Here is a 27491-nt window from a genome sequence, read left to right as displayed (position 1 = left end):
AAGCCTGTAATCCCAGCACTTTGGGAGGCCAAGACGGGCGGATCACGAGGTCAGGAGATCGAGACCATCCTGGCTAACACGGTGAAACCCTGTCTCCACTAAAAAATACAGAAAACTAGCCGGGCGAGGTGGCGGGCGCCTGTAGTCCCAGCTAACCGGGAGGCTGAGGCAGGAGAATGGTGTAAACCCCGGAGGCGGAGCTTGCAGTGAGCTGAGATCCGGCCACTGCACTCCAGCTTGGGCGACAGAGCGAGACTCTGTCTCAATAAATAAATAAATAAATAAATAAACTGCAGGCCTTTCCGTGGAGAGAAGCCCACAGCCCAGAATCCCATTTCCCGTGCAGTCTCCCTGACCCTTCAAGGATCGGAAGGCCCACAGCCCCGCTGTGCTTCTAGACCTCAGCCCTCCAAAAGGGAAGTTGGAAAAAGAGAGCAGAAACCTGTGATTCTCCGGAGGGAAACGCTCCCTGGTGCCTCTCAAGCCGAATTCACCAGCACCACTTTGTCCAGCACTGTCCCCAGTGGGTGCACTTCTCACGTCATCTCTCCCTGGGGACTGCAATGGTTTGCTCATCTGCTACCTCTGTTTCCCCTACTTCTGTGCAAACTTTCCAAGCCAGGGCCCTATTCCCCTTTGTTTACTCACCACCACTCCCCATCCCCGGTATATGAGCAATTAACTCACAAGAATTTTGGACTTTAAAAAATCGAGATCACGATGAAAATATTTCTCAGTTGCATACACTGGTTTCAGAACAACCTGCTTTAAACTCCTCACTCAGGTTCTGGGGCTGTCCCATTGGTGGCTTAGCTACCGCTGAGGTCCTTTGAGGGCCGAGGTCTCACTGAGGGAGCTCGCCAGCAGCGCAGGGCCCCGACACCAGCATTCAGCATGCTCCCTCTGAGCCCACGCCGCCCTCCCATTTACCACCAGATCTGGGCATTTCTGCGGTACAGGCCCTTGCTCTGTAAAGGTCTGTGTTTTCTGTGTGTCTCTACAAACCTTTTGTGAGAACATTTGAGTAGAAAATGTGGATCACACTAACATTGTGGGACTAGAGGAGGGAGCCAAGGAAGACTGTCACCCTGGGATCCTCTGGGACAAAGAGGATGGGTCCCTGGCATCAGCCCAGGCTTCCTGCAGTACGAGCCCAAGACCCAGCAGAGCCACCAGGATTAAATCAAGGGCTAGATCTGGAACTTTCCTATGAGGGAAAAAGCCTTTCTAGGCAAGAATACACCTAATAGAGAAGATGAAGACCAGAGCTCATGCTCATGGGTTCATGCTGTAAATGGCTCAACTGGACCAAGACAGTGACTTGTATCATTTGTTTCATTAATGAACTTTTTATTATACTTATTTTTTCATTAATTCTTTATCAATTGTCTTTATTGTCAATTCTTTAATTGTAATGTAATCTGACAAAAAGAGAGCACTGGCTACTTTTTCAAACCGTGAGAATGTATCTCCTGCTTTTTAAAATTCTTTGTTGGCCGCGCACAGTGGCTCACACCTGTAATCAGCACTTGAAGAGGCTGAGGCAGGCGGATCACCTGAGGTCGGGAGTTCGAGACCAGCCTGGCCAACACAGTGAAACCCTGTCTCTACTAAAAATACAAAAATTAGCTGGTGTGGTGGCGGGTGCCTGTAATCTCAGCTACTCAGGAGGCTGAGGCAGAAGAATCGCTTGAACCCGGGAGTCAGAGGTTGTGGTGAGCTGAGATTGCATCACTGCACTCCAGTCTGGGTGACAGAGCAAAACTCCACCTCAAAAAAAAAATTATTTGTGAGTAGTCCACTTTGACATATGTCATTTTCAATGACCTGCCACTTTTCAGGACTTTAATTGTATGAAAAATGGATATAAACGCAATGCCTCACCTGGTACCCGGTACATAGCAGGTATTCAATTAATGTTTGTAGAAGGAAGGCCTGCATGAACCCCTTTATTCCTGGCACCCAGGGGCCCATCCCCAGACCAGGGCCTGATCTCCCTGGGGAGATGGAGAAAAGGTGGCATGGCCCCAGGGCTGAGTGCAGAGTTCTGGAGTTGGGATCTCCGGCAGTGGTTCACGCTTATTCTCCTAGTAGCCCATCCCTGGCCCTGATGGTCTCGGTGCTGGGTGAGATTCATCACCTGAGTTAAGTCCTCGTCCCTGGGAAATGTAGCTGTTGACATCCGTCAACCCACCAGCAGGCAAAACACCACTTATAACTGAAAGAAGTGATCTAGGAGTCCATCCTCCTGCTTCATCGTGGACCCAACCACAATGCCGAGATGAGGAAATGAGGTGACTTCAGGAGCCAGGAAGCTGGGCTGAGCCATGTGATCTTGGGCAAGTCACTTCTCTCTGGCCTCAGTTCCCTTCTCTGTAAAATGAGGGCCTGAATAAATTGATTTCGACAGTCCCTCCCGGGCCAAGTATGCAGCTCTGGGTTGAGGAGGTGATAAGAGAGGCCATGGTGCATGGGCTCATCCCAGAGCAAAGTCAAGGAGCTAGAACAGTCTCAGAGGGAAAGTGAAAGGGGCAAAGCATTTTCCCATGGATCCTTTTTCCAAAGCCACCTGCCTGCCCCCTGCTGGTGAGGACCACCGAGGGTTCCAGATGAGACTAAGCCTGGAGTTTCCCTGCTTGTGGGCTATCACAGCTTTGAGCCCCAAAATCCAAGAGTCCTTATCAAGAACTTCTTTGCAGTGACTCAAGGCCAGTGCAGGCTCCAGCAGAGACAGGGGGATTTCCTGACTGACTGGGGGCAAGAGGCTGAGGTAGTTTCCTCCTTCTGAGAAAGAAGATGTGAATCCAGGGAGTTCTACTCTTGGTTAAATGAAAATACTCCCTTCTCCTCCCCGAGCTTTACCTGAGGGCTTGCAAGGACAGAGGCTCTGGCCCTCAGGAGGCCCCAGTCAGTACTTGGGGCTGGGGCACAGAGGGAGAAGCTGACCCACTGGACCGAGGCGTTTTCATGCTTCAGAGCAGCTTCTAGTCTGCAGAGATTTCTCAGCTAACACAGGTTAAGCCCGCCCCACAGAGCAGGCAAACATTAAGCATTTCACAAGTATGGCCTTATGGAAGCTTTCTGACAACGCAGAGTTCAGGTGAGGAGGAGCCCCATTTTACAGACGAGAAACCTGAGGCCCCAGAGAGGCGGAACACCTTGCCCAAAGTTCCACAGCAGATACAGGGACAGGAGCATAGGAAGCCACAGGTACGGGGGTCGGGGGGGCAGTCTTCACTGGGTCGTAGTCACTGAAAACTGAGGATGAGGGGCTGGCCCAAGTGAAATGGACTATTCAGTGAAGATGCCAAGAGCAGAGAGGTGGGGCTGGGACCTGGCTAAGAAGTGCCCACATACAGTCAGAGGTGCCGAAAGAAAACAGGTCGAAGCCCTGGGTTCTGGAGAGGCAGGCCAGCTCTGTAGGCCTCTCCCTCAGTGTCCTCACCTTCATGCCTGAGGGAGGTGCCGAGTGAATTAAATGAGATAAGATATCCGTGAGGCCCTTAGCACAAGGCCTGGCACATAGCAAACACTTAAGAAACATCGACTGGACGCAGTGGCTCACGCCTGTAATCCCAGCACTTTGGGAGGCTGAGGCCAGAGGATCACCTGAGGTCGCAAGTTCGAGACAAGCCTGGCCAACATGGTGAAACCCTGTGTCTCTACTAAAAATACAAAAATTAGCCGGGGGTGGTGGTGGGCAGCTGTAATCCCAGCTACTCGGGAGGCTGAGGCACGAGAATCTCTTGAACCCGGGAGGCAGAAGTTGCAGTGAGCCGAGATCGTGCCACTGCACTCCAGCCTGGGTGACAGCGCAGGACTGTCTCAAAAAAAAAAAAGAGAAAAGAAAGAAACGCCAGCTAGCATTGTTTTTATTATTACTGAGGCTGTCCATGCTGCCTCAAAGCACTGATACTTTTTCCCATTTCCTGCATCAGCCCTGAGGTTGGGGTTTTCAGGAGCAGCCCCTTTCACAGGTGAGGAAATCTGAGGCTCAGTGAGGGACCTCATTCCCTTCATCCTGGAAATTCCATTTACAGGAGTGGGGCTGGATGCTCTATCAGTGCCTGGCTTTCTCTCCCGGGGTGCAGCAGGAGAGAGAACACTCCCCTGTACCCCATTTAGCCCCAGGATTGCCCTGCCCAAAAGATGACACTCCTGCCCCCAGTGTCCCGGATGGGAGGCCTCCCAGCCCTCCCAAGCAATGGCTGTAATCCTGTGGGTACAGCGTCTGGCTGGGGATCCTGCTGCTCTGCTGGGAGGAGGAGGCTGCCTTCATAGGAGACTCGGTCCCTGCCCCATCGGTACCGAGTGCCCGGAGTCCACCTGCCCCTCACGGAGAGATTTCTGGCCTCTCGTCCTTGAACTCCATTCTGTCCTGCTCGTGGCTCTCCAGCGGCTCCAGGTGGCTGTCCTTGTCCTGGCTCATCTTTCCTGGAGTCTTTAGAAATCTAGAATTCAGGCCCCAACTGCAAATCAGCTCCTGCCCCAGTTGCAGGGGGATTTCAGCCCACCCAACCCCAGTTCTGTGTTCCCCTTTCACCACATCCCCTAGGCTACTCACCTGAACAGGAGCTTCTGCCCCGGTTCCTTCTTAATGATATTAAGCTTATAATAGTGGCGCAGGGCACGAGACATCTTCTCATAGGTCATGTTCACCCGGTTCTGGAAAGCAAAGCAGCCCCCACATCAGCCCTGCTCTCCATGTGCCGCTCCTTCCAGGCCTCACTTTCCACCCTGTAAGGGAGCGGGGTGGACTGGACAGCTTCTTAAGCCTCTCATTCCAGAGATCTGTGAGGATTTATGAGTGCTCACTTGAGTTTGGAAGGAAAAGGCAGGGGAAGGTTGGGGAAGAAATGATGGGGCTGGGCAGGGTGGCTCACTCCTGTAATCCCAACAGTTTGGCAGGCCTAGGTGGGCAGGTCACTTGAGGTCAGGAGTTTGAGACCAGCCTGGCCAACATAGGGAAACCCTGTCTCCACTAAAAATACAAAAATTAGCCAGGTGTGGTGGTGCATGCCTGTAGTCCCAGCTACTCAGGAGGCTGAGGCAGGAGAATCCCTTGAACCTGGGAGGCAGAGGTTGCAGTGAGCTGCGGTCATGTCACTGCACTACAGTCTGGGCAATAGAGTGAGACTCCATCACAAAAAGAAAAAAGAAAGAAAGAAAGAGAGAGAAAGAAGAAAGAGAGAAAAAGAAAGAAAGAAAGAAAAGAAAGAGAAAGAAAGAAAGAAAAGAAAGAGAGAGAGGGAGGGAGGGAAGGAGGAAGGAAGGAAAGAAGAAAGGAAGGGTTCTCTTGCCTACTTGGCTGAGAACATAGTGTGGGAGTGAACTGCATGTTACTTTTAAATAGCAAATATCACAACAGTAACAAATATATATATTTCTTTTATATATATGTGTATGTGCAGGAAATGCAATCAGAGAGACAGCATGGTGGGGTGGCATGGATGGCCTTGCCAGGCCACACCCTGGATGACTTTGGCCAAGTCATTTCTTTCTCTCTCAGGGATAGGCAGTATGAGGTAGGGCCAAAGAGCCTGGGGTTTGGCATCAATTTCAGCCCCAGCTCCAGCACTTCGCAGCTGTGTCACCTTGGACAAGTTTCTTGACCTCTCTGAGTCTGCTTCCCCAGCTACATAATGAGAAGAACACCCATCGCACAGGTCGAGGATTAAATTATTAATAGCTAATCCATGAAGGCAATTAGCACAGTGTATGGCATGTAGTATGTGCTCATTAAAGGGAACTGGGGCTCTCTGGGCCTGTTTTCCTCCCTGTTCTATATGAGGATTAGACCAATACATCCTCTAAACTTTAGTCATCTGCATCCTTCCAGCCACCAGCACTGCTAAGAGCAATAGAATATTGCTATTAGCTCTTGAACCCACTGGGTTCAAGTCCCTGCTCTGCCTCTTACATAGCAGGGGATGGGTAAATTTGGGGCAAGTTGTTAGCCCTCAGTGAGCCCCAGGCTCCACATTTGATAATACCTCTTACGAGGTTGGTATGAGAATTAAATGAATTAATACAAGTGGAGCTCTCAGGGCAGTGCCTGGCAATCAGGCACTATTACATCTTAGGAAAAGCTATAAATCGATGATTATCATTATCATTAATAGTTTTCTTTAAAAGATTTTTTTTACTTAAAGAAACCTATTTATTTTAAAAGGCTACATTCCTTATATCACTGCTATAAATCATGAGATGGTCACGGTAGATACATTTTGTAATCCTAATTCAAAAATAAATAATTATAAGGATATTAAACCACCTAAGATCATCTTGCAGACACCCATTTAGGTACAGGCATTCCTCCTCATGGGAATGCTGGCCTCAGTCATCCCCAGGCCTTTCCAGCCCTGACGTCGGATGCTCCTGTTGGGCCTGAGACCTGGGTTTCTATCCAGCTCCCTGCAGGAAAGCAGCTTCCTCATCTGGCCTAACTGTGCAGTTCATGTAAACATGCTTCTAAAGGCTAAAATGCTAAGCAAAGGTAAGATTAAGCAATGAGAAGACACAATTGTTCGGTTTCAGAGACATTCCCCGTCCATAAGAGGTAACTGCCTGTTCCTCAATAGCTCCCTAAATAAAGTTATCCTGACACTTCTGGGGCTGCTGGTGAAGGCGCCATCAGCTGAGGATTGTCCCGTAGTGCTAGGGGTCCACTCTGACCCCCAACTCTGTCGCCTTCTGGTTACGTCGAGACCATTCTGCCGGCCAAGGCTCACCTTGTGATTTCCCCAGAGTCTGGCGAGCCCATTTGGATCCACAACTCGGAAGATCTTGGCGTCCTTGTCTTCCCACCTGATGTAGGGCTCATACCGGGGGTCAAGGAGCAGCTGATACACATAATCCCACAGCAGCCGGCAGTCTGCAATTTAGCACAGGGAGTGCAGGCAGCTTTACTGGAGCTGTAAGGACAGGTGTTAGAAAGGTGCCCTTGGAGACCTCCTGGCCAGGGCCCTGGGAGCACCAGCAGGACGGTGAAAATGATGGTATCAACAGAAACGGCCACTAACGGGGCTCCTCATGCATTGTCTCATGAGTCTGGGAAGTGGCTACCTTTATCCCCAGGAAGAGGTGAGGAAATGGGCTCAGAGGTGCAGAGGTGTCTAAAGTTGCTAAGCTCCTAAGTGGCAGGCAAAGCGGGGAGTCTGACCGGCTCCACCCGACATCAGAGCCACATGAAGGAAGGTGCTGGGCCCACAGGCCGAGTGGCCGGGCCCCTGACCACAGGTCCCTCTCTGCCCCTGGCCCACTCACTTAGCCCCCTGGACTTCTATTAATTATAACATCCACCCCTTCAAGTTCCCTAATGGTGAAGTTCAGGAAAACCAAGCGTGCCATTGGGAGGGTAAGTAGGCATCTGGGAGCAACTGTGTGATCTTGAATCCCAGGACCTGGGCCTGTCGGCTGGGTCACTGCAGGCAAGTTACACAACTGTCTCTGAGCCAGTTTCCTGGTATGGGGTGGGGAGGGAATTAGGTAACATAATAGACCACAAAACCCTCAGCACAGTGCCTGGGATAGTGTAAGTGCATGAAGAATGTTAAGCATTATAATTGAAGAATACAGTAATTGCAAGAGGCTAAAGTGGGAGGATTCCTTGAGCCCAGGAATTTGAGGCAGCAGTGAGCTATGGTCTCATCACTGCACTCCAGCCTGGGCGACAGAGTGAGACTCAGTCTCTTTAAAAAAAAAAAAAATCCAATTATTGTGGATCATTGTGTTTTTTATTGATACATAATATTTGTACATATTTCTGGTGTACATGTGAGATCTTGTTGCATGCACAGAATGTGTAATGATCAAGTCAGGGTACTTAGGACACTATCACCTCAAGTATTCATCATTTCTATGTTTTGGGCCAATCATTGTTTTTTAGTGACTTCTAGTCATTTCCAACCCAAAAGCCAGGCTTCTGCCCACTCTGTGGCTTCATAGAATAAATGTGGTATGGACATAACGATGGGAACGATAGACTCTGGGCACTGGGGACCACTACAGGGGAAGAGCCAGGGCAGAAACACTACCTATCACAGGCTGGGCGCAGTGGCTCACGCCTGTAATCCCAGCACCAAAGGAGGCTGAGGTGGGAGGATCACCTGAGGTCAGGAGTTTGAGACCAGTCTGTGGTCAACACGGTGAAACCCTGTCTCTACTAATAAAACAAAAATTAGCCGGGTGTGGTGGCGGGCGCCTATAATCCCAGCTACCTGGGAGGCTGAGGCGGCAGAATTGCTTGAACCCGGGAGGCAGAGGATGCAGTGAGTTGAGATTTTGCCACTGCACTCCAGCCTGGGCAAAAGAGCCAGATTCCCGTCTAAAAAAAAAAAAAAGAAAAAGAAAAGAAAAATTACATATCAGGTACTATGCTCAGTATCTTGGTGACAGGACTATTCATACACCAAAGCTCAGTGGCACGCAATTTACTCATGTAACAAACCTGCACATGTACCCCCTGAACCTAAAAGTTGAAAGAAAAAAAAAAAAAAGATGAAGAAGAAATGCAGTGTAAATATTATGACTAGAAAAACACCCTTCAGCTTACCTGTCAGTCTGTCAGGTTGTCTGCCTGCTAATCCTTTAACAACGAATGCAGAGTGGAAGTGTATCATTTGGTTAGTGCTCAGGCTCTGGAGCCAGACTGCCTGGGTTCACATCCCAACTCTACCAGTGCTGTGTGATCTTGGAGAAGTTACTTAACCTTTCTGTGCCTCAATTTCCATATCTGTGAAATGGGGCTAATAATAGTACCAAACTCAAAAGGCCATTGTAGAATTAAATAAGGGCCTGGGAACCACACCTGGCACATAATGAATGCTCAATTATTTTAAAATAGATAAAGTTTTAAAAGGCAGGTGTGGCACTCCATGCTAATGTGAGTGTCAGAATATGACTGGTAAACTGTCCTTCTGTGGGAGACAGGGTGAGGCTTGGTGATCCCAGGTATCACTGCCCGCTGTAACCAGATGGTGGCCAGCACACAGGACAGTCATGCTACTCCGAAATCCCCCAGCCACAGACCTCCCATCACCAGGTCAAAATAGCCCTGTCCTTATCACTCGTGACTCTGGCACTCAGACTCAGGGCGCCTTCCCATGGCCAGAGGAGCAGCCTCCCACTCACCAGCAATCCTGCCGTCAATGGGGGCCCGTGGCATCGCAGGGAAGGAACAGACCCCCTGGGTCCTGCAGGCGAGCTCTGCACAGTGACATAAGTTGAGGGACTCCTCCTTGCCAGGGGACCACCTGGCCAGGCCAGGGTCATCCAGATGGCCAAAGGAGCTGGTAAGCCCTGGGTCTGGTGGCTGCAGCAGGTGGCCCCTTCGGGTGTCCATCTGAGAAGGGCCAGTCACCTCTGCAAGCAGATGAGCACCAGTGGTAGCAGGCAGTGGGCCCCAAGTCTCCCCAACTCAATCCCTCAATGGTGAGCCTGGGAGCCCTGTGGGGCAGCACTCCTGATGCTCTTCCTCTGTCCAGCCCCCGGTTAGAAGGTCAGGGAGGCGGTGGGGGGCAGTGGGTGAGAGCCAGACAGCCTAGGTGCTAACCCCAGCTCCCACACAAGTAACAATCTGTCAAGCCTGTTCCCGCATCTGTGAAACTGGCTGCAAAGCCGAGCAGTGACGAAGCCAGGTCTAGCACCCAGGGGCGCTGTATCCCACCTCCTCTCCATTTGCCCAAGTATTTATTGAGAGCCTTCTATGAACCAGGCATTGTTCTAAGAATCTTGAGGATATATCGCTGAGCCCCCAAAAGCCCCTGCCCTCAAGGAGCTTATATGCTAGTTGAGAGCAGGGGAGATGGACGGTTAAAATAAAAAGGAAACAGAAACAGTATACAATGTGGGGAGAATAAAATAAATCACCCTAAGGCAGAGAGGCAGATCTGGGAAAGGAGCAGGAGTTGCCACTTCTGAGAGGCTGCTCAGGCCTCCCTGACATTAGCATTTGAACAGACCCAAAGGAGGTAGAAGAGTGAGATCTGTGTGTTTCTAGAGCAGGGAGGGGATGTCAGGCAGAGGGAACAGTAATTGCAAAGGCCCTGGGGCAGGAGCATCTCAGGCTTGTTCAATAAACAAGAGAGCCCGTGTGACTGGAGCAGCAGGAGCAAGAGAGAGAAGCCTGGAAGGGGAAGGCAGGGGCAGGAGTCAGCGGAAGAACCACACTGGACTCTGAGTGAAAAGGGAGCCGCTGGAAGATGCTGAGCAGAAAAGTGATGTGACCTACTTCTGAATCTCCCTGCGCTGTGGAGAACAGATCACAGGAGGTCAAGAGCAGAAGCAAGGAGACCGGTGACGACATTCTCCAGACGCAGTGGGGACTGGAACGGGGCAGCAGGGGAGGAATGAGAAAAGGCTGGATTCTGGATAGATTTGAGGGTAGAGCGGACAGGGTTTGTGGACAGTTGGGATGAGTGTGGGGGGGGGGTAGGAATGACATCTGAGCAATTGGAAGTGTGGAGGCGGGGTTTGCGGGGCTGGGGAAGACTGAAAAGGGCAGGATATCAGGCATTTGGTTTAGGGGCTGTGGGGGTTGAGGTGCCTACTAGACGCCCCAGTGGAGGGGTGGGGCAGGCAGCGTGGGTGCACATATCTGGAATTTGGAGAGGTTGAGGCATATATTGGAATCACTGGCACCACATGGTGTTTAAGATCCAGGATCAGATGAGATTTCCCAGCATCTGAGTGCAGCAGATAGAGAAGCAGAGAGGTCCTCTGACCCTGGGGTACCCCAACTGCTAGAAGCAGGGGAGAAGAGTAGAAACCAGAAGAGGAGGTCGAGGAGACACCAGTAGGGTAGAGGAGACCAGGTGAGTGGGGTGTCCTGGAAGCCAAGGGAAGAAAGAGTTTTGGGGGAAGAAGAGGTGACCCCCAGGGTGGAAGGCTGTGAGAGGCCACGGTAAATCAGGACTGAGAATGGCCATGGCATGGACATCCTTATTTTCAGGTTTCTGGAGACCCTGACAAGAGTGGTTTCCACGGAGGGCTCTAGAGAGGAAACTGAGACATGATACAAACAACTCTTTGCTGGAGAGAGCAGAGAAACGGGGAGGTGGGAGGCAGGGAGGGTGCAGCACAGAGGGGGGGCTGCCAGGAGCACCCCAGAGCAGGAGGTGGGGGCGGGGAGGGAGGGGAGCTTGCCCACACTGGCCACCTCCTTCATTGCTTTGCCTTGAGGATGTCCTTCCCTCCCAGTGAGGCTGATCTGAGGGAGGTACTCAGAGCGCCCCAAACAGCTTCCTCACCTTCCGGGGAGACAGGACAGTGCTGGGTGGGCGTCTTCAGACTGAAGGCCCCTCCAAAAAAAGGCCCACACACAAGGGCTCGCCGCTGGGTCTTGATGTACTGGAGCAGCTCATACAGGACGTCACCTGGACATGGGTGGGAGGGAGGGCAGGCTGCTGAACAGGCCACGTGGGGAGGGCCAGCCTCGTCCCCCTGCAGCCACCTGCCTCAGGGTGAGGGCTGGCATGTCCTGTCACAGCTTCATGCTGCTGGCGAAGGGGTTTCTGCTGCAGCTAACAGGAGGCTGGGCTGGCGATGGGCAGGGATGCTGCTGCTCCCGTGGTGGATGAATTTTAGAAAGACATCCTATCCTGCCAGTAGACATGGCCGCCTCCAGGGCATGCAGCTTGCAAGGTCAGGCTGCTTCTCAACCCCCCGCACACACCCTTGGCTGAGGGCTTGTGCACAGTGCATAAACTGTACAACTGTACCTCACGTTCCTGGGGGCAGAGACAGTTCTGAGGCTCATGGGATTCCAAGCTTTTTTAAAAGTCTGCCCCTGCCTTCTAAGGAGCAAAGCTGTCTTAGCCTCTTCCTAAAAGGCGGAATTAGTAGCCGCTTCAGTAAATGGTTGAAAAAAAGAAAGGCCAGGTGTGATGGATCACACCTGTAATCCCAACACTTTAGGAGGCTAAGGCAGGAGGATTGCTTGAGCCCAGGAGTTTGAGACCAGCCTGGGCAACATGGACAGACCCTGTTTCTACAAAAAGTTTAAAAATCAGCTGGGTATGGTGGCACATGTCTGTGGTCCCAGCTACTTGGGAGGCTGAGGCAGGTGGATCACTAGAACCCAGGAGGTTGAGGCTGAAGTGAGCTGTGTTCACGCCACCAAACTCTAGTCTGGGCAATAGAGTGAGACCCTGTTGCAAAAACAAAAACAAAAAAAACAGAATTGGGCTCTGTCCATGGTCCCAGAAATTTCCCTTGACTCATACCTCGGGCTAAGGTGCTGATAGTAGGACAGGAAAGAGGGGATCCATGGGTAGAGAGCCAACCTGGGGATCCCAGGCACCCAGTGGGATAGAAAGTAGAGTGGTTACTCAAGGACCAGGAGTGCTTGTAGGAAGATGGAGAGATGAACAAGGGCATGAAGGGGACCAGCCCCAAGCTCACCTGCTTCCCCGCTTTGCCTTGGCACAGGACCATTAGGGCTGTGGGGAAGCTGGAAGCCTTGTCTCTCTGTCCCTACCTTCCCCTCACCTCCCACTAGAACTCTTGAATCCAGACTCTCAGAGGGACGAAAGTTCCAGCAGCTGCTACAAGAGGCTCATGGAGGGAAGTGGGTGACAGAACTTGGGATGTCAGCCAGGAGCAGTGGCTCACGCCTGTAATACCAGCATTTTGGGAGGCCGAGGTGGGCAAATCACCTGAGGTTGGGAGTTTGAGACCAGCCTGGCCAACATGGTGAAACTCCATCTCTACCAAAAATACAAAATTAGCCAGGCATGGTGGTGGGCACCTGTAATCCCAGCTACTCAGGAGGCTGAGGCAGGAGAATTGCTTGAACCCGGGAGGCAGAGGTTGCCATGAGCCAGGATCACGCCACTGCACTCCAGCCTGGGCGACAGAGTGAGACTCTGTCTCAAAAAAAAAAAAAGAAAAAGAAAAAAAGAACTTGGGATGTGACATGAGACCGGCTGTGCGTGTTAAGGAGAAAAGGAGCAAATCAGCAGATTTCAGAACATCTCTTTGCCACATACACTGTGGGCCTGCTTGACCAAAAGACAGAGTACACAGAAAACATCAGCGAATTCTTAAAAAAAGACACCAAATCAGCACAAACATAAGAGCCACCTGAAAACAAGCCAAGTAAGACTCAAATGCGATTCTAGAGATTCCTGGAAGGCCCTGCTGCCCGCTACCACTGGCCACCCTCCCTCCCACCACCAGTCCCTCCCCACAAACTTCGTGCTGCTGGAACACCATAATCTGACATCCATTCCTTTGCGTTTCTGGTTAAAATCAAAAGTCATATTGAGAGTCAAGGCTTTTGCTGTTACCAGCCATTTATACTTCAGTGTGAATGAATATTTGATCTTTCTCTAGTTGGTTTTTTGCTCAGTAGGGGTAGGGGGTGGGAGGCAATAGGATGGAAGTGAGTAAAGGAGACGAGGGCCACAGATAAGGGGAAGAGAAAGCAAGACAGCAGAACAGGCCCCTACAGCTCTGAAAACAAGTGGTCAAATGGACTCCCTCACCGAAGGCCTGCTCTAACTAGGACCCACCAGACACACGCGTGTGCAGAGGGGCATCTGCAGTGCTGGAAATGAGCATGATTCCCCAAAGAAGACCTCTTCCATCTCCCTTCCTGGATCCCCCTGGGGTACTTGGGCTGTCCTGGCCTACCAGGGTTCCCACTTAGAGGAAAACCTGTGAGTCTCTCTGACCTGAGCTGGGCGCACGGTGCCGGAAGTCGTCCTTGGTGAGGATACAGAGGGCACGTCCATTCATCTCGAACCCGTGCTCCGCGGTGCATGGCAGAGAGTACTCCTGCTCTGCCCAGCGCAGCCAGTGCAGCACGTCCTCCCTGCTCCACAGTGCGGGCTGGATGCCTGCAACCAGCAAGAACCAGTCCCATCACTCCCCGTAGGCCTCCTCAAAGAATCCTACCCTGAGCACTCCATCTGAGCAGATGCTCCCCTGTCCTGGCTCCCAACCCCCATCATCTTCTGTCCCTGGCACCTGTTCCTTTCCTTCCTAGCACCTTACCTTTTTTGTAACGACATTTTACACGGGATAGAATCATGTGTTGGTGTTTATCATTATATATGTATCATGCATGTATTCACTTATTTATTGTTGGTACCTCCTCCCCACCTGTTTTCCAATCATTCATTCAACAAGTGTTTAACGAGAACCTACTATGTGCTGGCACTGGACTAGGTGTGCTGGAGCACACTGTTACGTGTATTCAGCACCTAGAACGGTGCCTGGAACACAGTAGGTGCTCAAAAAACACATGTTGAGTGATTACTTGAATGACCAAACAGTCCAATGAAAGGGATGTTACTGGCCGGGCGCAGTGGCTCATGCCTGTAATCCCAGCACTTTGGGAGGCCAAGGCAGGTGGATCATGAGGTCAGGAGATTGAGACCATCCTGGCCAACATGGTGAAACCCCATCTCTACTAAAAATACAAAAATTAGCTGGGCATGCTGGCATCTGCCTGCAGTCCCAGCTACTCGGGAGGCTGAGGCAGGAGAATGGCATGAATCCTGGAGGCGGAGCTTGCAGTGAGCCGAGATCGCGCCACTGCACTCCAGCCTGGGTGACAGAGAAAGATCTGTCTAAAAAAAGAAAAAGGAAGGGGTGTTATTATTCCCCAAATGAGGCAATGAGGCTCCCAGAGGTTAAGTGACTAGTCCACACTCATACAGGAAGCATGAGGCACAGCTGGGATGTCTGGCTATGGAATTTTTCTGCTCCATTGTGCCAACTTGGAATCAGGTTTGCTCAGGGAACAGCCCAGGGGACAAGCGAGCCTCCTACACTCACCTTCAGTGCATGTGTTTTTATTCTGGCAGTAGCCAGACAAGTGGCTGCTGATTCTCCCCACGTTTCCACTCTGCCTGGGACTGCTACGCTTCTAATGCCAAGTTTTGGGTAGTGTTTAGCAGGGCTACATTATGACTTTATGAGCCCTTGACACATTTGCCTTTGTGGGCAAAAAGTATTTAAAATAGACTGAGTGCAGTGGTTCACACCCGTAATCCCAGCACTCTGGGAGGCCAAAGTGGGCAGATCACTTGATCCCAGGAGTTCGAGACCAGGCTGAGTAACTTGGCAAAACCCCATCTCTCCAAATATACAAAAATTCTAGAAAATTTAGCCGGGCATAGTGGTGCACACTTGTGGTCCCAGCTGGGAAGCTGAGGTGGGAGGATCGCTTGAGCCTGGGAGGTCACAGTGAACCATCATTGAGCCACTGCACTCCAGCCTGGGTGACAGAGTGAGATCCTGTCTCAAAAAAATACATAAATTTAAATCCTATTTTATGACTGCAATGGTATAAAGACTCAGAGCTTACTGGGCTCAGTTCTACAGGTAAAAACGTTGAGGCAGAAGAGAGAAGCAACTGTCCAAGGCTACCCCTTGGCAATGACAAAGACCAGACCAGCCTCTGCTCCCTTATACTCAAAGCAACACAAGAAATTAACTTAATTTTAACATTTAAAACAAAGGAGATCTGCATCCTGCATGCCAATATCTAATGAGCACCAGCTTGTGTCAGTCACCGTGCAGGGCCAGGGACATGGCACAGAACCAGGCTGGCAGGAGGGAGGAGTCCCACAACCAGTGACTCTAATGATAGTCCTCCCGACGGCATGCGGGGAGTGCTCACTGTGCCGAGAAAACAGAAAGCAAGGCACTAGAGCCCAGGTTAAGAGTGAGGAGAGGTTTCCTTTACTTCTATTTTGGGACCTAAAAATGAATAAGAGAAAAGAGTAAATGTCTGAAATTGCCGAAAAAATGATTTAAGACGGGAAGAAAGAATACATGTGAGAACTAGCCTCTGTGGTACTACATATGACAAAGCCATGTAACTAAGACTGAAAGGTCTTATGCTAAGATTGGCAAATATCAGTGGAAAAAAAGGTGGATCCCAGGAGTAAGTGTTCATGCATGCACACATGCATGCAAATGTGTGTATGTGTATTTTGTAAAGTTAATACATGACAGAGGTAGGATTTTAATTCAGAGGGAAAGGATAGTTAATCTAATATGAAAAGAAAAAAAAAAAAACTGACTCTCCACCTGGAAAAAAATATATTTGGGTCCTCACCTCCTGTTGTAGGAAGTCAGGACCCCAAACGGAGGGACCGACTGAAGCCACGGCAGAAGAACACAAATATAAATTGTGAAGATTTCCTGGACATTTATTAGTTTCCCAAATTAATACTTTCATAATTTATTATACCTGTCTTTACTGCAATCTCTGAACATAAATTGTGACGATTTCATGGACACTTCCCCAATTAATACCCTTGTGATTTCCTATGCCTGTCTTTACTTTAATCTCTTAATCCCATCATCTTCGTAAGCTGAGGAAGATGAATGTCGCCAAATTGTAGAACATGCGTGTTTGAACCATATGAAATCTGGGCACCTTGAAAAAAGAACAGGATAACAGCAATCTTCAGGGAGCAAGGGAGAAAAGATTTGGAGCCTGACTGCTGGTGAGCCAGGCGGAACAGAGCCATATTTCTCTTCTTTCAAAAGCAAATAGGAGAAATATCGCTGAATTATTTTTCTCAGCAAGGAACATCCCTGAGAAAGAGCATGCGCCCTGAGGGTAGGTCTATAGACAGCCCCCTTAAGGTGGCCGCCTTTTACGGTCGAAGTCGAAGGGATGAAATAAGCCTCGGTCTCCTGTAGCTCTCCTAGGCTTATTAGGACGAGGAAATTCCCGCCTAATAAATTTTGGTCAGACAGGTTGTCTGCTCTCAAGCCCTGTCTCCTGATAAGATGTTATCAATGACAATGCATGCCCAAAACTTCATTAGGAATTTTAATTTCACCCCATCTGGTGGTCCTGTGATCTCCCCATGCCTCCACTTGCTTTGTGATATTTTATTACCTTGTGAAGCATGTGATCTCTGTGACCCACACCCTATTCATGCACTCCCTCCCCTTTTGAAAATCGCTAATAAAAACTTGCTGGTTTTACGGCTTGGGGAGCATCACGGAACACGCCAATGTGTGATGTCTCCCCCGGACACCCAGCTTTAAAATTTCTCTCTTTTGTACTCTTTCCCTTTATTTCTCAAACCAGCCGAGACACTTAGGAAATAGAAAAGAACCCACAATAAATATCAGGGGTGGGGTTTCCCCCATAACCTCCCACCATTCACATTCACAAAAATCAATTGTAGGTAGATTAAAGGCCTAAAGAATAGAACAATACAAATCTTAATAGAAGTAGAAATCAAAAACCATATGCACTCAATAAGAACAGAGGAGACCTCAACCATGACAGGAAACACAGAGGCTATAATAAAAACAAAACACACATTTGACTACATTAATTTTCTGTGTTTGCTGCAAAAGATACCATAAACAAAACTAAAAGAAGATAGATTTCGGGGAAATATTTGCAATACAGATGACAGATAAAAGGTTAATGCCTTGTCAAGAGCATCTGTAAATTGATTTTTTTTAAAGACAAAAAAATCTTCCCAGCAATCCCAGCAAAGCAGGATTTCTCAGCCTCAGCACTATTGACGCTTTGGGACTGATAATTCTTTGCTGTGAGGGCCTATCCTGTGTGTTGTGGGATGTTTAGGAATACCCTGGTCACTATCCACTCAACGCCAGCCTAGTTCCAACAACTAAAAATGTCTCCAGACACGGCCAAATGTCCCCAGGGGGAAGGGAGCAGCAAAATTGCTGCCAGGTGAGATCCCCTGCAGCACAGCAAATCCACCAATAAGCATGTGACAAGACATGTCACCTCAATAGTCAGGGAAAGGTACCATCAGAGAAGAATAAGATATCATTTAATAGCAGGAGTGCAGGGAAAAGGATGCCTTGCTGGTGAAGACAGGAATTTGGAGCCTCGCTGGGAGATGAGTCTGGTGATACATGAGATGCTGAAAGCTGACTTAGTGTAAAATGTGGAGGCCACATGATGGGCAGATTCCTGAGGGGTTGAGGGCAGGCCTCCACAACCAGCCAGGGCTTCTGCGGCTAGGGAGTCAACCGCCAATTGCATTGTACCTGAACTCATATTTTTTGTGTAGTTCCCCTAGTTCACCATATTGGAGGCTGTCAGTCTGAAAATTCAAAACTATGATTCCTGGCCAGTTGTGGTGGCTGAGGCCTGTAATTCCTGCAGTTTGGGAGGCAGAGGAGGGAGGATCATTTGAACCTAGGAGTTTGAGACCAACCTGAACAACATAGTTAGACTCTTGACTCTATAAAAAAAATTTTTTTTTAATTAGCCAGGCATGGTGGTGCATGCTTATAGTCTCAGCTACTCAGAAGGCTGAGGAGGGAGGGATTGAGCCCAGGACTTCAAGGCTGCAATGAGCTATGATAGTGCCACTGTACTCCAGCCTCGGCAACAGAGTGGGACCCTGTCTCCAAAAAAAAAAAAAAGAAGAAAGAAGAAGAAGAAGAAGGTTGGGTGTGGTGGCTCATGCCTGTAATCCCAGCACTTTGGGAGTCTGAGGCAGGCGGATCATAAGGTCAGGAGTTTGAGACCAGCCTGCCCATCATGGTGAAACCCCATCTCTACTAAAAATAAAAATATTAGCTAAGCACGGTAGCACGTGCCTGTAATCCCAGCTACTTGGGAGGCTGAGACAGGATAATTGCTTGAACCCGGGAGGTGGAGGTTGCAGTGAGCTGAGATCAAGCTACTGCACTCCAGCCTGGGTGACTGAGTGAGACTCCATCTCAAAAAAAAAAAAAAAAAAAGTAAAAACATGCAACAGCAACAGAAAACATAGATGATGTTGCCAGGCCACTTGTAAATAATGTGACCTAAATGACAGTACCTCAGTTGCATCATCAGTAAAACCAAGGATGATGAAAAAAAACTGTACTGTCCACACAGGGCTGTCACAAGGATGCTATGAGATAATCCATTTAAAGAGCAGCATCTGGCATGTGGCATGTGCTTTTTGACATACATGGAGCTATAGATGTCAATGATGTAATATGTGTAAAATGCGTAGCACAGGGTCCAACTTCTGGCGGGTATTATCTAAGGTGTCAATCACCCTCAAGAAGTCTCCCTGACCTAGTTGCTGGGATGAGAGCAACTGGGACTCCCCTTCCCAATCTAAGGTGAATGTGGGACTTCCTCTGCAGATCGGGCCCCGACCTCTCCCTCTCTTGGCAATAATCCACTGCATTTTCACTTCTTTCCCATTAACTATCTTTGTCTCTCAAGACTACAGGCAAATGTCACCTTGTCACCTCACTCTCCTGGCCCAGTGGCTTGCTTACTGAGGATTTCCAACTTGGCCAGCTCCTGACTCCCAGCTCCCAAGGCAGATATGGACAGAGCGCCCTGGCTGGGGCAGCAGGAGGAGCTGCCTGTCCAGGACACAATTGGAGGGCTCAGGTGTCTCCCTGAAGAGTCAACACTGTGTCCCCTACCTCCTTCCAGACCAGAGCTAGGTGTGGGGGCTCTCCTCCACCTCCCAGCTGTATCACCTCCACTGCCCTTATCTGTGGACATAGTGCTTCTTTACGTAGTCACCTGAATCCCCAACTAGAATGTAAGCTCCAGGAGGCACAGACTTTGCCTGTCTCAGTCACTGTGGTCTCTCCAGCCCCTACAGCAATGCTTGGCACATAGTAACTGCTCAACAAAAATAAATTGCTTAAATAAGTGAGTTGAGCAAAGCAGTGTGGAATCACCCCCAGGGCTTCCTTGCCTGCCCCTTCTCCAGCCCCTGACTCCCACCCCGACTGGACCTCTCTTCCCACAACATCCCTTTTACTCTCTTGCTGAAGAAACTATTGCCCCCAACTATCAAGCCCATCAAGTCAAAACCCCTCTGTCCTGGTTTCAAGACCCCTCAAAGTGCCCCTCCCCACCTGACCAAAGCTATTTTCCACCACTTCCCACCACACCCCTGAAGTTTACTGGGTCTAGTGAGCTCCAGGAGCCATAGAGCCTGACCAGCATTGAGCAACCAAATCAGAATGAACAGCTGGCTTTTCCCTACCTTGCAGGATCCTCTTGCAGGAAGAATGCAAGAGACAGTTAAAGTGCTTGGCTAGTATGCTAAAAATGGGAGCTATCATAACCTGAGGCTAGAGGCAGTTTCTCAAAGCAAATGGCAGCTGTGGGGTCTAAAGGATGCTGGTTCAAATCCCAGCTCCACCATTTTATTGGTGGGTGGCTTTGGACAAGATAATTCACCTAAGGCCCACTTTTCACAAATGTAAGGCAGAGATAACAAAAGAAGCTACTTTCCACGCCTACTGAATATATTCAATCAGATAGTAAATACGGTATGCCCATCACAATGCCTAGTCAAGAGTGAAAACTCAACCAATGGCCTTTATGCTGATTATCAGCATCCTCCCTGGTGGAGCCCAGCCTGAACACAGAGAGACTAGCTTGCTTCTCTGCCATGACTACGGCTTATCAATTACCATGTCCTTAGTTTATTGTATGTCATTGTGTCTCCAGAGACCCCTTAAATCTGTCACCCCATTGCTTGGCCCTATTCTTAGCCGATAATCCTTTTCTTGGTAATCATACCAAGCTTTATGGTCATCACTGTGGGGGCGGGGCCAGTGCATACAGTTCACATTGTGCACTGCACAAAGATACCATCAAAGGAGGGGAATGGAAGGATGGAGGTGAAATCCAGCCAGGACTTTGATTGGCTTCTCCCCAAAGGAGGGGTCTTTCCAATTTGCACAAAGATACCTATGATCTAGCCCTGACCTTGTGTTTAGTGGGGAGAGAGGTTCTTTATCCTCATATTAATAGTTTTTGCAATTCCCCTTCTGATTGTTTGGGTCCTCACCGCCATATTCCTTTTCATTGCCAGGTGATGATGTCACTGTCAACACTCACACGTTCCAGTGAATTAGAACATTCACTTTTAATCTCCATCCCCCCATTCCACCCCACCTCTCTGGTGTTTTACACCCACATCCATCTGGTTTCCTGCTTCTCATATGCCATGATCTAGGGCAGCATTTCTCAAACCATTTTGACCTCAACTCACAGTAAACAAATACATTTTGTACCCACACACACACATATATATAAATAGCCTAAACAAAGTAGTCACAAATCTCAGCTACCTTTACTATTTATAATGCGCCCTGATGTGTTGTTCTATTTCAATTTTTTAAAATATTATCTTGGTCTACTAAGTTGATTTCACTTCCTTAGTAAGACTTGACCAGCATTTTGAAAATAAATAAAATGTGGTTCTCAAACCAGCAACATCAGCATTACCTTCTGCAGAGTTTATTAGATTCTGCAGAGTTTATTAGAAATCTGCAGAATCTCAGGCCCCATCCCAGACCTACTGCTGAACCAGAATCTGCACTTCAGCATGGTTCCCAGGAGATTCATGTGCACATTAAAATCTGAGAAGCCCTGGTCTGGAATACCAGGAAGCCACAATTGTTAACGTTGATCTATTAAATGAAGTGCCCAGGAACTCTCTCACACGTGAAGGATGTGAACTTGAGCATGGGCACCCAAAATCTGTTCAAGCTTCCCAAAGGCCCATTTCTTCTGCTTTACACTTCCAGGGAGTCACAGAGAAATATTATCCCTCTCCCTGTGATTCTGAATATAGGGCATGGCACTCTACGTCTCTTCTCGTGGCTTATTTACAGCTAGGAGCTTTGAAAGTCAATTTCAAAACACAAAGAAGTCTCATTTCCTCTGCATCCAAAGCGAGAAGTTCACAGACCTTTCCTCTGGGGAATAAGCTCCAGGGAAAAGAAGAGATGCAGGACCAAGAAGTAAGAGTCCTGGGTTGGAGGCCTAGTCTGGCCATTAGCATCACAGATGACCCTTGCCCTCCCTGAGTCTCAGTTTCTCTGTCATTGAATGAGGCCATGGTGGTGACCATCTCTGAACTGCCTCCTCTCAAAATTCTCCCAAGTTGTCCCTTGAGGATACATCACCTCCTCCCAGACTCACTCTTCTGTGACATTAGCCCAGTTCTGAAAGTGGTCCTAGAGTCTGCACTGCCAGCTGTCCCTGCCCTGTAGCTGCATTCCCCCCATAGCTCCTGACTCACTCTGGCCTTGGGCAGACCCTCATGGCCATGGACCAGGGATGGGGAGGTGAGAATCCTCTTTTGTTCCCCATTTCCATACAGGGAAGCATCGTTGTGAATCTCCATGAATCCACTTCTCCATCCCAGTATACCTCGTGTCCCTTGCCACAACCCCGGATATCACAGTTGTCCTCAGAGTGGACTTTCCACTGCTTTACTACACATCTTTGTCAGGAAAATCAATGACAAAACAGTGAGCTCTGCAGGAAAATAACTTCCGTGTTCCTCTTAGCGTCAACTCACAAGGCTAAACAAGATCTGTTTTGTTTGTTCACTTCCTGCTGAGGCAAATCAGTCCTGACTGCTAAAAGGGAGGCTGGAGGTAGGGGAGGGAATGAGGTATAAACAAGCGAGATGGACAGAGATGGAAATCCAGCTTCCAGAAATTTGGGAAACTGAGCTGAGATCATCCCCAACAGGGCTGAAAAGTCAAACCCTCATTTGGTGTCAGCAGTTGGCTTGTTTGGGATGCTGTTGACAGGAAAATGAGTCATTTGGCATCCCCTATCTTTTAAAACTGTCAGATACTTACTAAGGGCCAGAACTGTATTGTCTGAATATTTGCAGATGTTCCAATAAATATGAGTCATGGAATCTAAGATGACAGGTATAGAAGACGCTGCTGGGGCCCTGCCCATAGGCCCTGCCTCTCACCTCCGCACTCTGAAGGCTGCCAAATGCCCCATCTGACTCTGCCTTGGGTAGTTTCTGGCTGCGGGAAGCCCTTAGCCAGTGTATAGGGTAACTTGGAAATGCTGGAGAGCCAATACCCCTGGAAACAGCATTCAGCCTGTCATGGAAGGGAAGTGAGTGGATAACCCCCTTACCCATTGGTTGGAATAACTTAGGATTCACTGTCCCCAGAGACCCCATGGTGCTAACTGGCCCAAAAGAACACCTTTGGGATTTCCTTCTCTTCTTTGTCTTTCCTCCCCACTCCTCACCAGTATTTTAGGGTTTGCTCCTGGGGAAATCTAACCCAAGGCAATAGAACTGGTAGCTCAGGAGTTCTAATCTAGGAGAAAATAGGCCACGATGACCTGCACCCTGAGTTATGCAACCAGAGAATAGGCTGCCTCAAGAGGGGAGGAAATGCCTGTCCCTAGAAATGTGCAGGAATATCTGGTGACCATCTCAGAAGGGCCCACAGAAGTGATCCTGCATTGTTTGGAGGTCCTGGTGTTCTTGACAGAGATCCTGAGTCATTCATGCATTCATTCATTCAGTAGATATTTAGTGAGCTTCTGAGCTTAGGAAGTTTGGTCTTAGGGAAATAGGATTTCCCAGGGCTCAGAGAAGAGTTGTGGGTCTTGTGCTTGAGCTTCACTATTAGAAAGTATTTCTTAGAAGTTGTGTTAAAATTTCTAACCTTGGCCGGACACGGTGGCCCACACCTGTAATTCCAGCACATTGGGAGGCCAAGGCAGGTGGATCATGAGGTCAGGAGTTTGAGACCAGCCTGGCAAATATGGTGAAACCCCATCTCTACTAAAAAATACAAAAATTAGCCAGGCGTGGTGGTGTACGCCTGTAGTTCCAGCTACTCGAGAGGCTGAGGCAGGAAAATTGCTTGAACCAGGAAGGCGGAGGTTGCAGTGAGCTGAGGTCATGTCACTGCACTCCAGCCTGGGCAACAGAGCAACACTCCATTACAAAGGAAAAGCTAAAGAAAACTCAGCAAAGAAACAGCAAACAGAGGGAAGGTAATTTAATTTTGGCACCTGGCCAAAATTAAATTTTTGATTGACAAATTATAAACAATAATTGTATATATTTATGCGGTACAAAGTTATGTTATGAGATATATATAAAATCTTGGCCAGGCACACTGGCTCATGCCTGTAATCCCAGCACTTTGGGAAGCCGAGATGAGAGGATTGCTTGAGCGTAGGAATTTGAGAACAACCTGGGCAACATAGACAGACCCTGTCTCTTATTTAAAAAAAAAAAAATTAATTTTAAGGGCCAGGTATAGTGGTTCACGCCCGTAATCCCAGCACTTTGAGAGGCAGAGGCGAGAGGATAGCTTGAGCCCAAGAGCTCAAGACCAACCTCGGCAACATAGTGAGCTTTCCATTTCTACTAAAAATTTTAACATTAGCCAGTGTGCCTGTAGTCCCAGCTATTGGGGAGGCTGAGGTGGGAGGATTACTTGAGCCCAGGAGCTTGAAGCTGCAATGAGCTGTGATTACACCACTACACTCCAGCCTAAGCAACAGAGCAAGATCCCGGATCTAAAACAAAATAAAAATTTACTTTTAAAAACTCAGCTTTTCTCCTACCCTCTACTTACGGAGTCTTCCCGGCAGCTTGCAGATCCCCCCTTCACCCAGCAGGTTAATTTGAGCTTCACATCTGCCTTGCACGTGGGTGCCTAGGGGAGGCATGGCTGCCACAGGGCTTATAGGAGAACCAGCCAATTCTCCCTCCTAGAAAGAGAAAAACCAGGACAGTCAAAGAAGAGTGTCTTGGTGAAGGCTCAGCCATCTTTAAATGTCTTAAGAATTTTTTTGGAAGGGAAAGAGTGTTTATCTCTGCCAATAGACTGCATCAATCTTAAAGGTAGGAACCATGTATATCTTCAACTCAGTACCATCAACATCTTGTACCCAGTGGGCACAATAAATGACATCCTTCCAATTCAAGCTTTCCATGCATGTGCCTAACTCCAAGAGGGATCCCCTGTCAAGACTTGTATGATTGAAATCTGAGAGCCTAGGAATACTCACTGGATCCTTGGTGAGGACAACACAGGAAACCTGAGAGGCCAGGATCAAAAGACCTTAAATCAGAAATAAACAAACAGGCCAGGTGTGGTGGCTCACACCTATAATCTTAACACTTTGGGAGTCTGAGGCGGGTGGATTACTTGAGGTCAGGAGTTTGAGACTAGCCTGACGAACATGTGAAACACCGTCTTTATGAAAAAATACAAAATTAGCCAGGCGTGGTGATGGGCTCCTGTAATCCCAGCTACTCAGGAGGCTGAGGCAGGAGAATCACTTGAACCCGGGAAGCGGAAGTTGGAGTGAGCCAAGACTGCGCTACTGCACTCCAGCCTGGGCAAGAGAGCAAGACTCCGTCTCAGAACAAACAAACACTATTTTCAAAAGAGAAAAAAGGATAAATTTCTGAATCCTAAGGTCTCACCACGGGAAGCCTGTATCTTTACAATTCAACAATCAGCCTGGCCCCCAGAGATGACGGGGGTTCATCCATCCAGATGAGAAAATGAAGAAAGTGGCAGGATTTTGTAGGAATAGGAGGCTCCTTGGGGCTCATGCCCAGCCACAGGCTGCCACAGCACGGAAAGGAAAAGTGAAACCAGTTCCATCAAGTCATTTTTCACTCTAGGATTGTCAAAAGCTTTACATTCATCTCTTGGGATCCCAGGAGAGCGATCTGCCGAGAAAGAATTTGGATCGGAGCCAGCAGAACTCCAGAAGCCTTGGCTGCTGCGAAAGGGGATTCAACACCTTTCAGCGTCGTTCTCACTTCATTTCCAGCCGGACCCCCTTTGGTGCTGTTTCCCAAGTAATCAGACCTCAGGGGCTGCCTCCTAATAGGGAAAGGAAAGCTTACCTTGCTGGAGAAGGGGCTCAAGGCACAGGACTTGCCTAGAACTTGCAGGAGGCTCTTTGTCTACTCCTCTATCCCCATCCAAGTAAGAGGATGGGGGAATTCCGGGGCTATAACTGCCTGGGAAACGCCAGCCACGGAACTGCTGAGGATCAGACTCCTGGGTTTCAGCATGGAGGCCAGGGAAGGGTCTGATAAACGGGTATGGGTCTTGGCGAGAAGGGAGTGGAGAAAGGCCTTGGAGTGGGATGGGGCCCCAGCTCTGGGGGCAATTCCGAGGCTCCCAGGAAACCGGCGAGTGGGGAGGGGCTGCTAACGAGGGGCTCCCTGCGAGAATGCGTTCACCAGCTGTGAGGACCCGGCTTGCGCAGGAACTTCCAAGGACCTCACATCTGGTTGGTGTAGGGGCGACCAGTGGTAAGGGGGGCTGCAGAAAGGGCCTGCAGGGGCTGTGCATGATGCCTTCGGAGCTGTGTATGACACTGAGAGAGTCAGGGGCAGTGACCCGCGTCTGGAGGTGGAAGGGGAGGTGAGTGGGATGAGTGTGAGGTTTAGGAATGTGTTGGAAAGAGAGATTCCCGCCAGGTAAAAGGTCTGATAAAACAGGTTTGGAAATCTGGATGATGGGGAAAGGATGAGGGAGCAGGTGGCTCCGCGCGCGCGCTGCGTGTTCAGCCTCCAGGCTCTTACCTGCATTACAGGTGGAGGTGAGGAAGCCACCGGCTTTCTGTCGTGAGCGTTCCCCTGGCTGTGGCTGCTGGGGCCCTAGGCCCGCGCTCCCAGTCCTCCTCCCCCAAACCCCTAACCTGGCTCCGAGAACTGGAAGGTCGCGTGGGAGGAAATGTCTTTCGAGAAGCGCCAAGGCGTGTGCGCCCGGGTCCCCCGCAGGCGGGCAGAGGCGCCAGGCGCTCCGGTAATCGCTATCCTTCCGGGAAACGAAAACGAAAGAGCGGGATGCGGTTCCACTCGCGCCGCTGCGGGCTATGGGCAGGGCATGGGCCGGCCCGCGGGAGCGCAGCCCCAGGGCGCTTCCCGCTCGCCAGCCTGGGAGGCGTGGGTCCTGCACACAGCCTCCTGCCGGCGGACAGCCCCTCTGGCGACCAGGCCTTGGCTCCCACTGGGGCAGAGGTGGGATTCTGCAGGATTTGAGGAGCTAAGGAGACCCCTAGTCCTGAACTCGGGACCAGCTGCCTCTCTCATGGTCCCGAGCCCAGGAGCAAGACCCTGTGAGTATCCGCACATGGGATGGGAAGGAGCCTCCCACGGGGTGTTCCTGGGCCTGGTGCCTCTCCATTTAGGGGTGGGTGACCTTCCCGGCCCCGATACTGTCTCGGTCTGCCGTCTGCCGTTTGGCCCCGCGGAGGCCCCACAGGTCCGGAACTGTAGCGCCACCATCAGAGCGGCTGTGCTCTCCTGAGCAGGGCCAGACTACTGGGAGATCCCGACTGACACCTTTTCCTGGGCCTCTGAGTGCTCCAGAGTTGGTGCTTGCCCACCCATCACCCTTTCCATTTGTCTCAGCTCCCCCTGTCTCAAGAGAGGTTGTGCGCATAAAAACAAACCAGCAGACACTGAAGAAAAGGAAAGAAAAGCATTAGCAACCTTCTGCTGAAAATCTGACGGTGTAGACGCTGTTACAAAGTAGGCTTAGCACTGATATATTATCACAAGCTCTAGGCCAGCAATAAGAAACCAGTAAGAACAAGGCCAGAAACCCAGTAGAAAAAAAAAAATGAGCAAAGGATATGAATAAACAGTCCACATAAAAGGAAATGCCAAGTGGCTCCTGAATATGCGAAAAGATGCCCAGGGCGCAGTGGCTCATGCCTGTAATCCCAGCACTTTGGGAGG

General features: G+C 49.6%; 1 protein-coding gene across 3 annotated transcripts; it reads right to left on the bottom strand.

Annotated features, from left to right (window-relative positions):
* Window positions 1–4021: 4021 nt before the first annotated feature.
* ETV7 (ets variant 7) lies at window positions 4022–26635 on the bottom strand. Of its 3 annotated transcripts, XM_011945351.1 has the most exons (8): window positions 26331–26582; window positions 24355–24490; window positions 13677–13841; window positions 11250–11375; window positions 9133–9363; window positions 6732–6874; window positions 4565–4665; window positions 4022–4451 (listed from the first exon to the last, which is right to left on the bottom strand). In XM_011945351.1, exons 1-8 carry the CDS (start codon window positions 26334–26336, stop codon window positions 4334–4336), a joined length of 1026 nt encoding a protein of 341 aa, XP_011800741.1. In that variant the 5' UTR covers window positions 26337–26582; the 3' UTR covers window positions 4022–4333. The 3 variants fall into 3 exon arrangements, with proteins under 3 accessions (XP_011800741.1, XP_011800742.1, XP_011800743.1); XM_011945352.1 differs by lacking the exon at window positions 13677–13841 and having other exon boundaries at window positions 26331–26635; XM_011945353.1 differs by lacking the exons at window positions 13677–13841; window positions 24355–24490 and having other exon boundaries at window positions 26331–26504.
* Between the last annotated feature and the right edge of the window lie 856 nt (window positions 26636–27491).

This window comes from Colobus angolensis, unplaced genomic scaffold (genome assembly GCF_000951035.1).
Source record: "Colobus angolensis palliatus isolate OR3802 unplaced genomic scaffold, Cang.pa_1.0 Scaffold24, whole genome shotgun sequence".
Classification (NCBI taxonomy): domain Eukaryota; kingdom Metazoa; phylum Chordata; class Mammalia; order Primates; family Cercopithecidae; genus Colobus; species Colobus angolensis.
The sequence above is the reverse complement of the archived record's forward strand: the minus strand, read 5'-3'. Positions and strand labels throughout refer to the sequence as shown.

What these genes read in the sequence shown, in the direction of transcription:
- ETV7 (XM_011945351.1), bottom strand. An exon ending in CATTGACGGCAGGATTGCTG is followed by an intron (nt 6,875 to 9,132) that starts GTGAGTGGGAGG and finishes GCTAAATTGCAG; the next exon opens with ACTGCCGGCTGCTGTGGGAT. An exon ending in GGGCAGAAGCTCCTGTTCAG is followed by an intron (nt 4,452 to 4,564) that starts GTGAGTAGCCTA and finishes CCTGAATTCTAG; the next exon opens with ATTTCTAAAGACTCCAGGAA.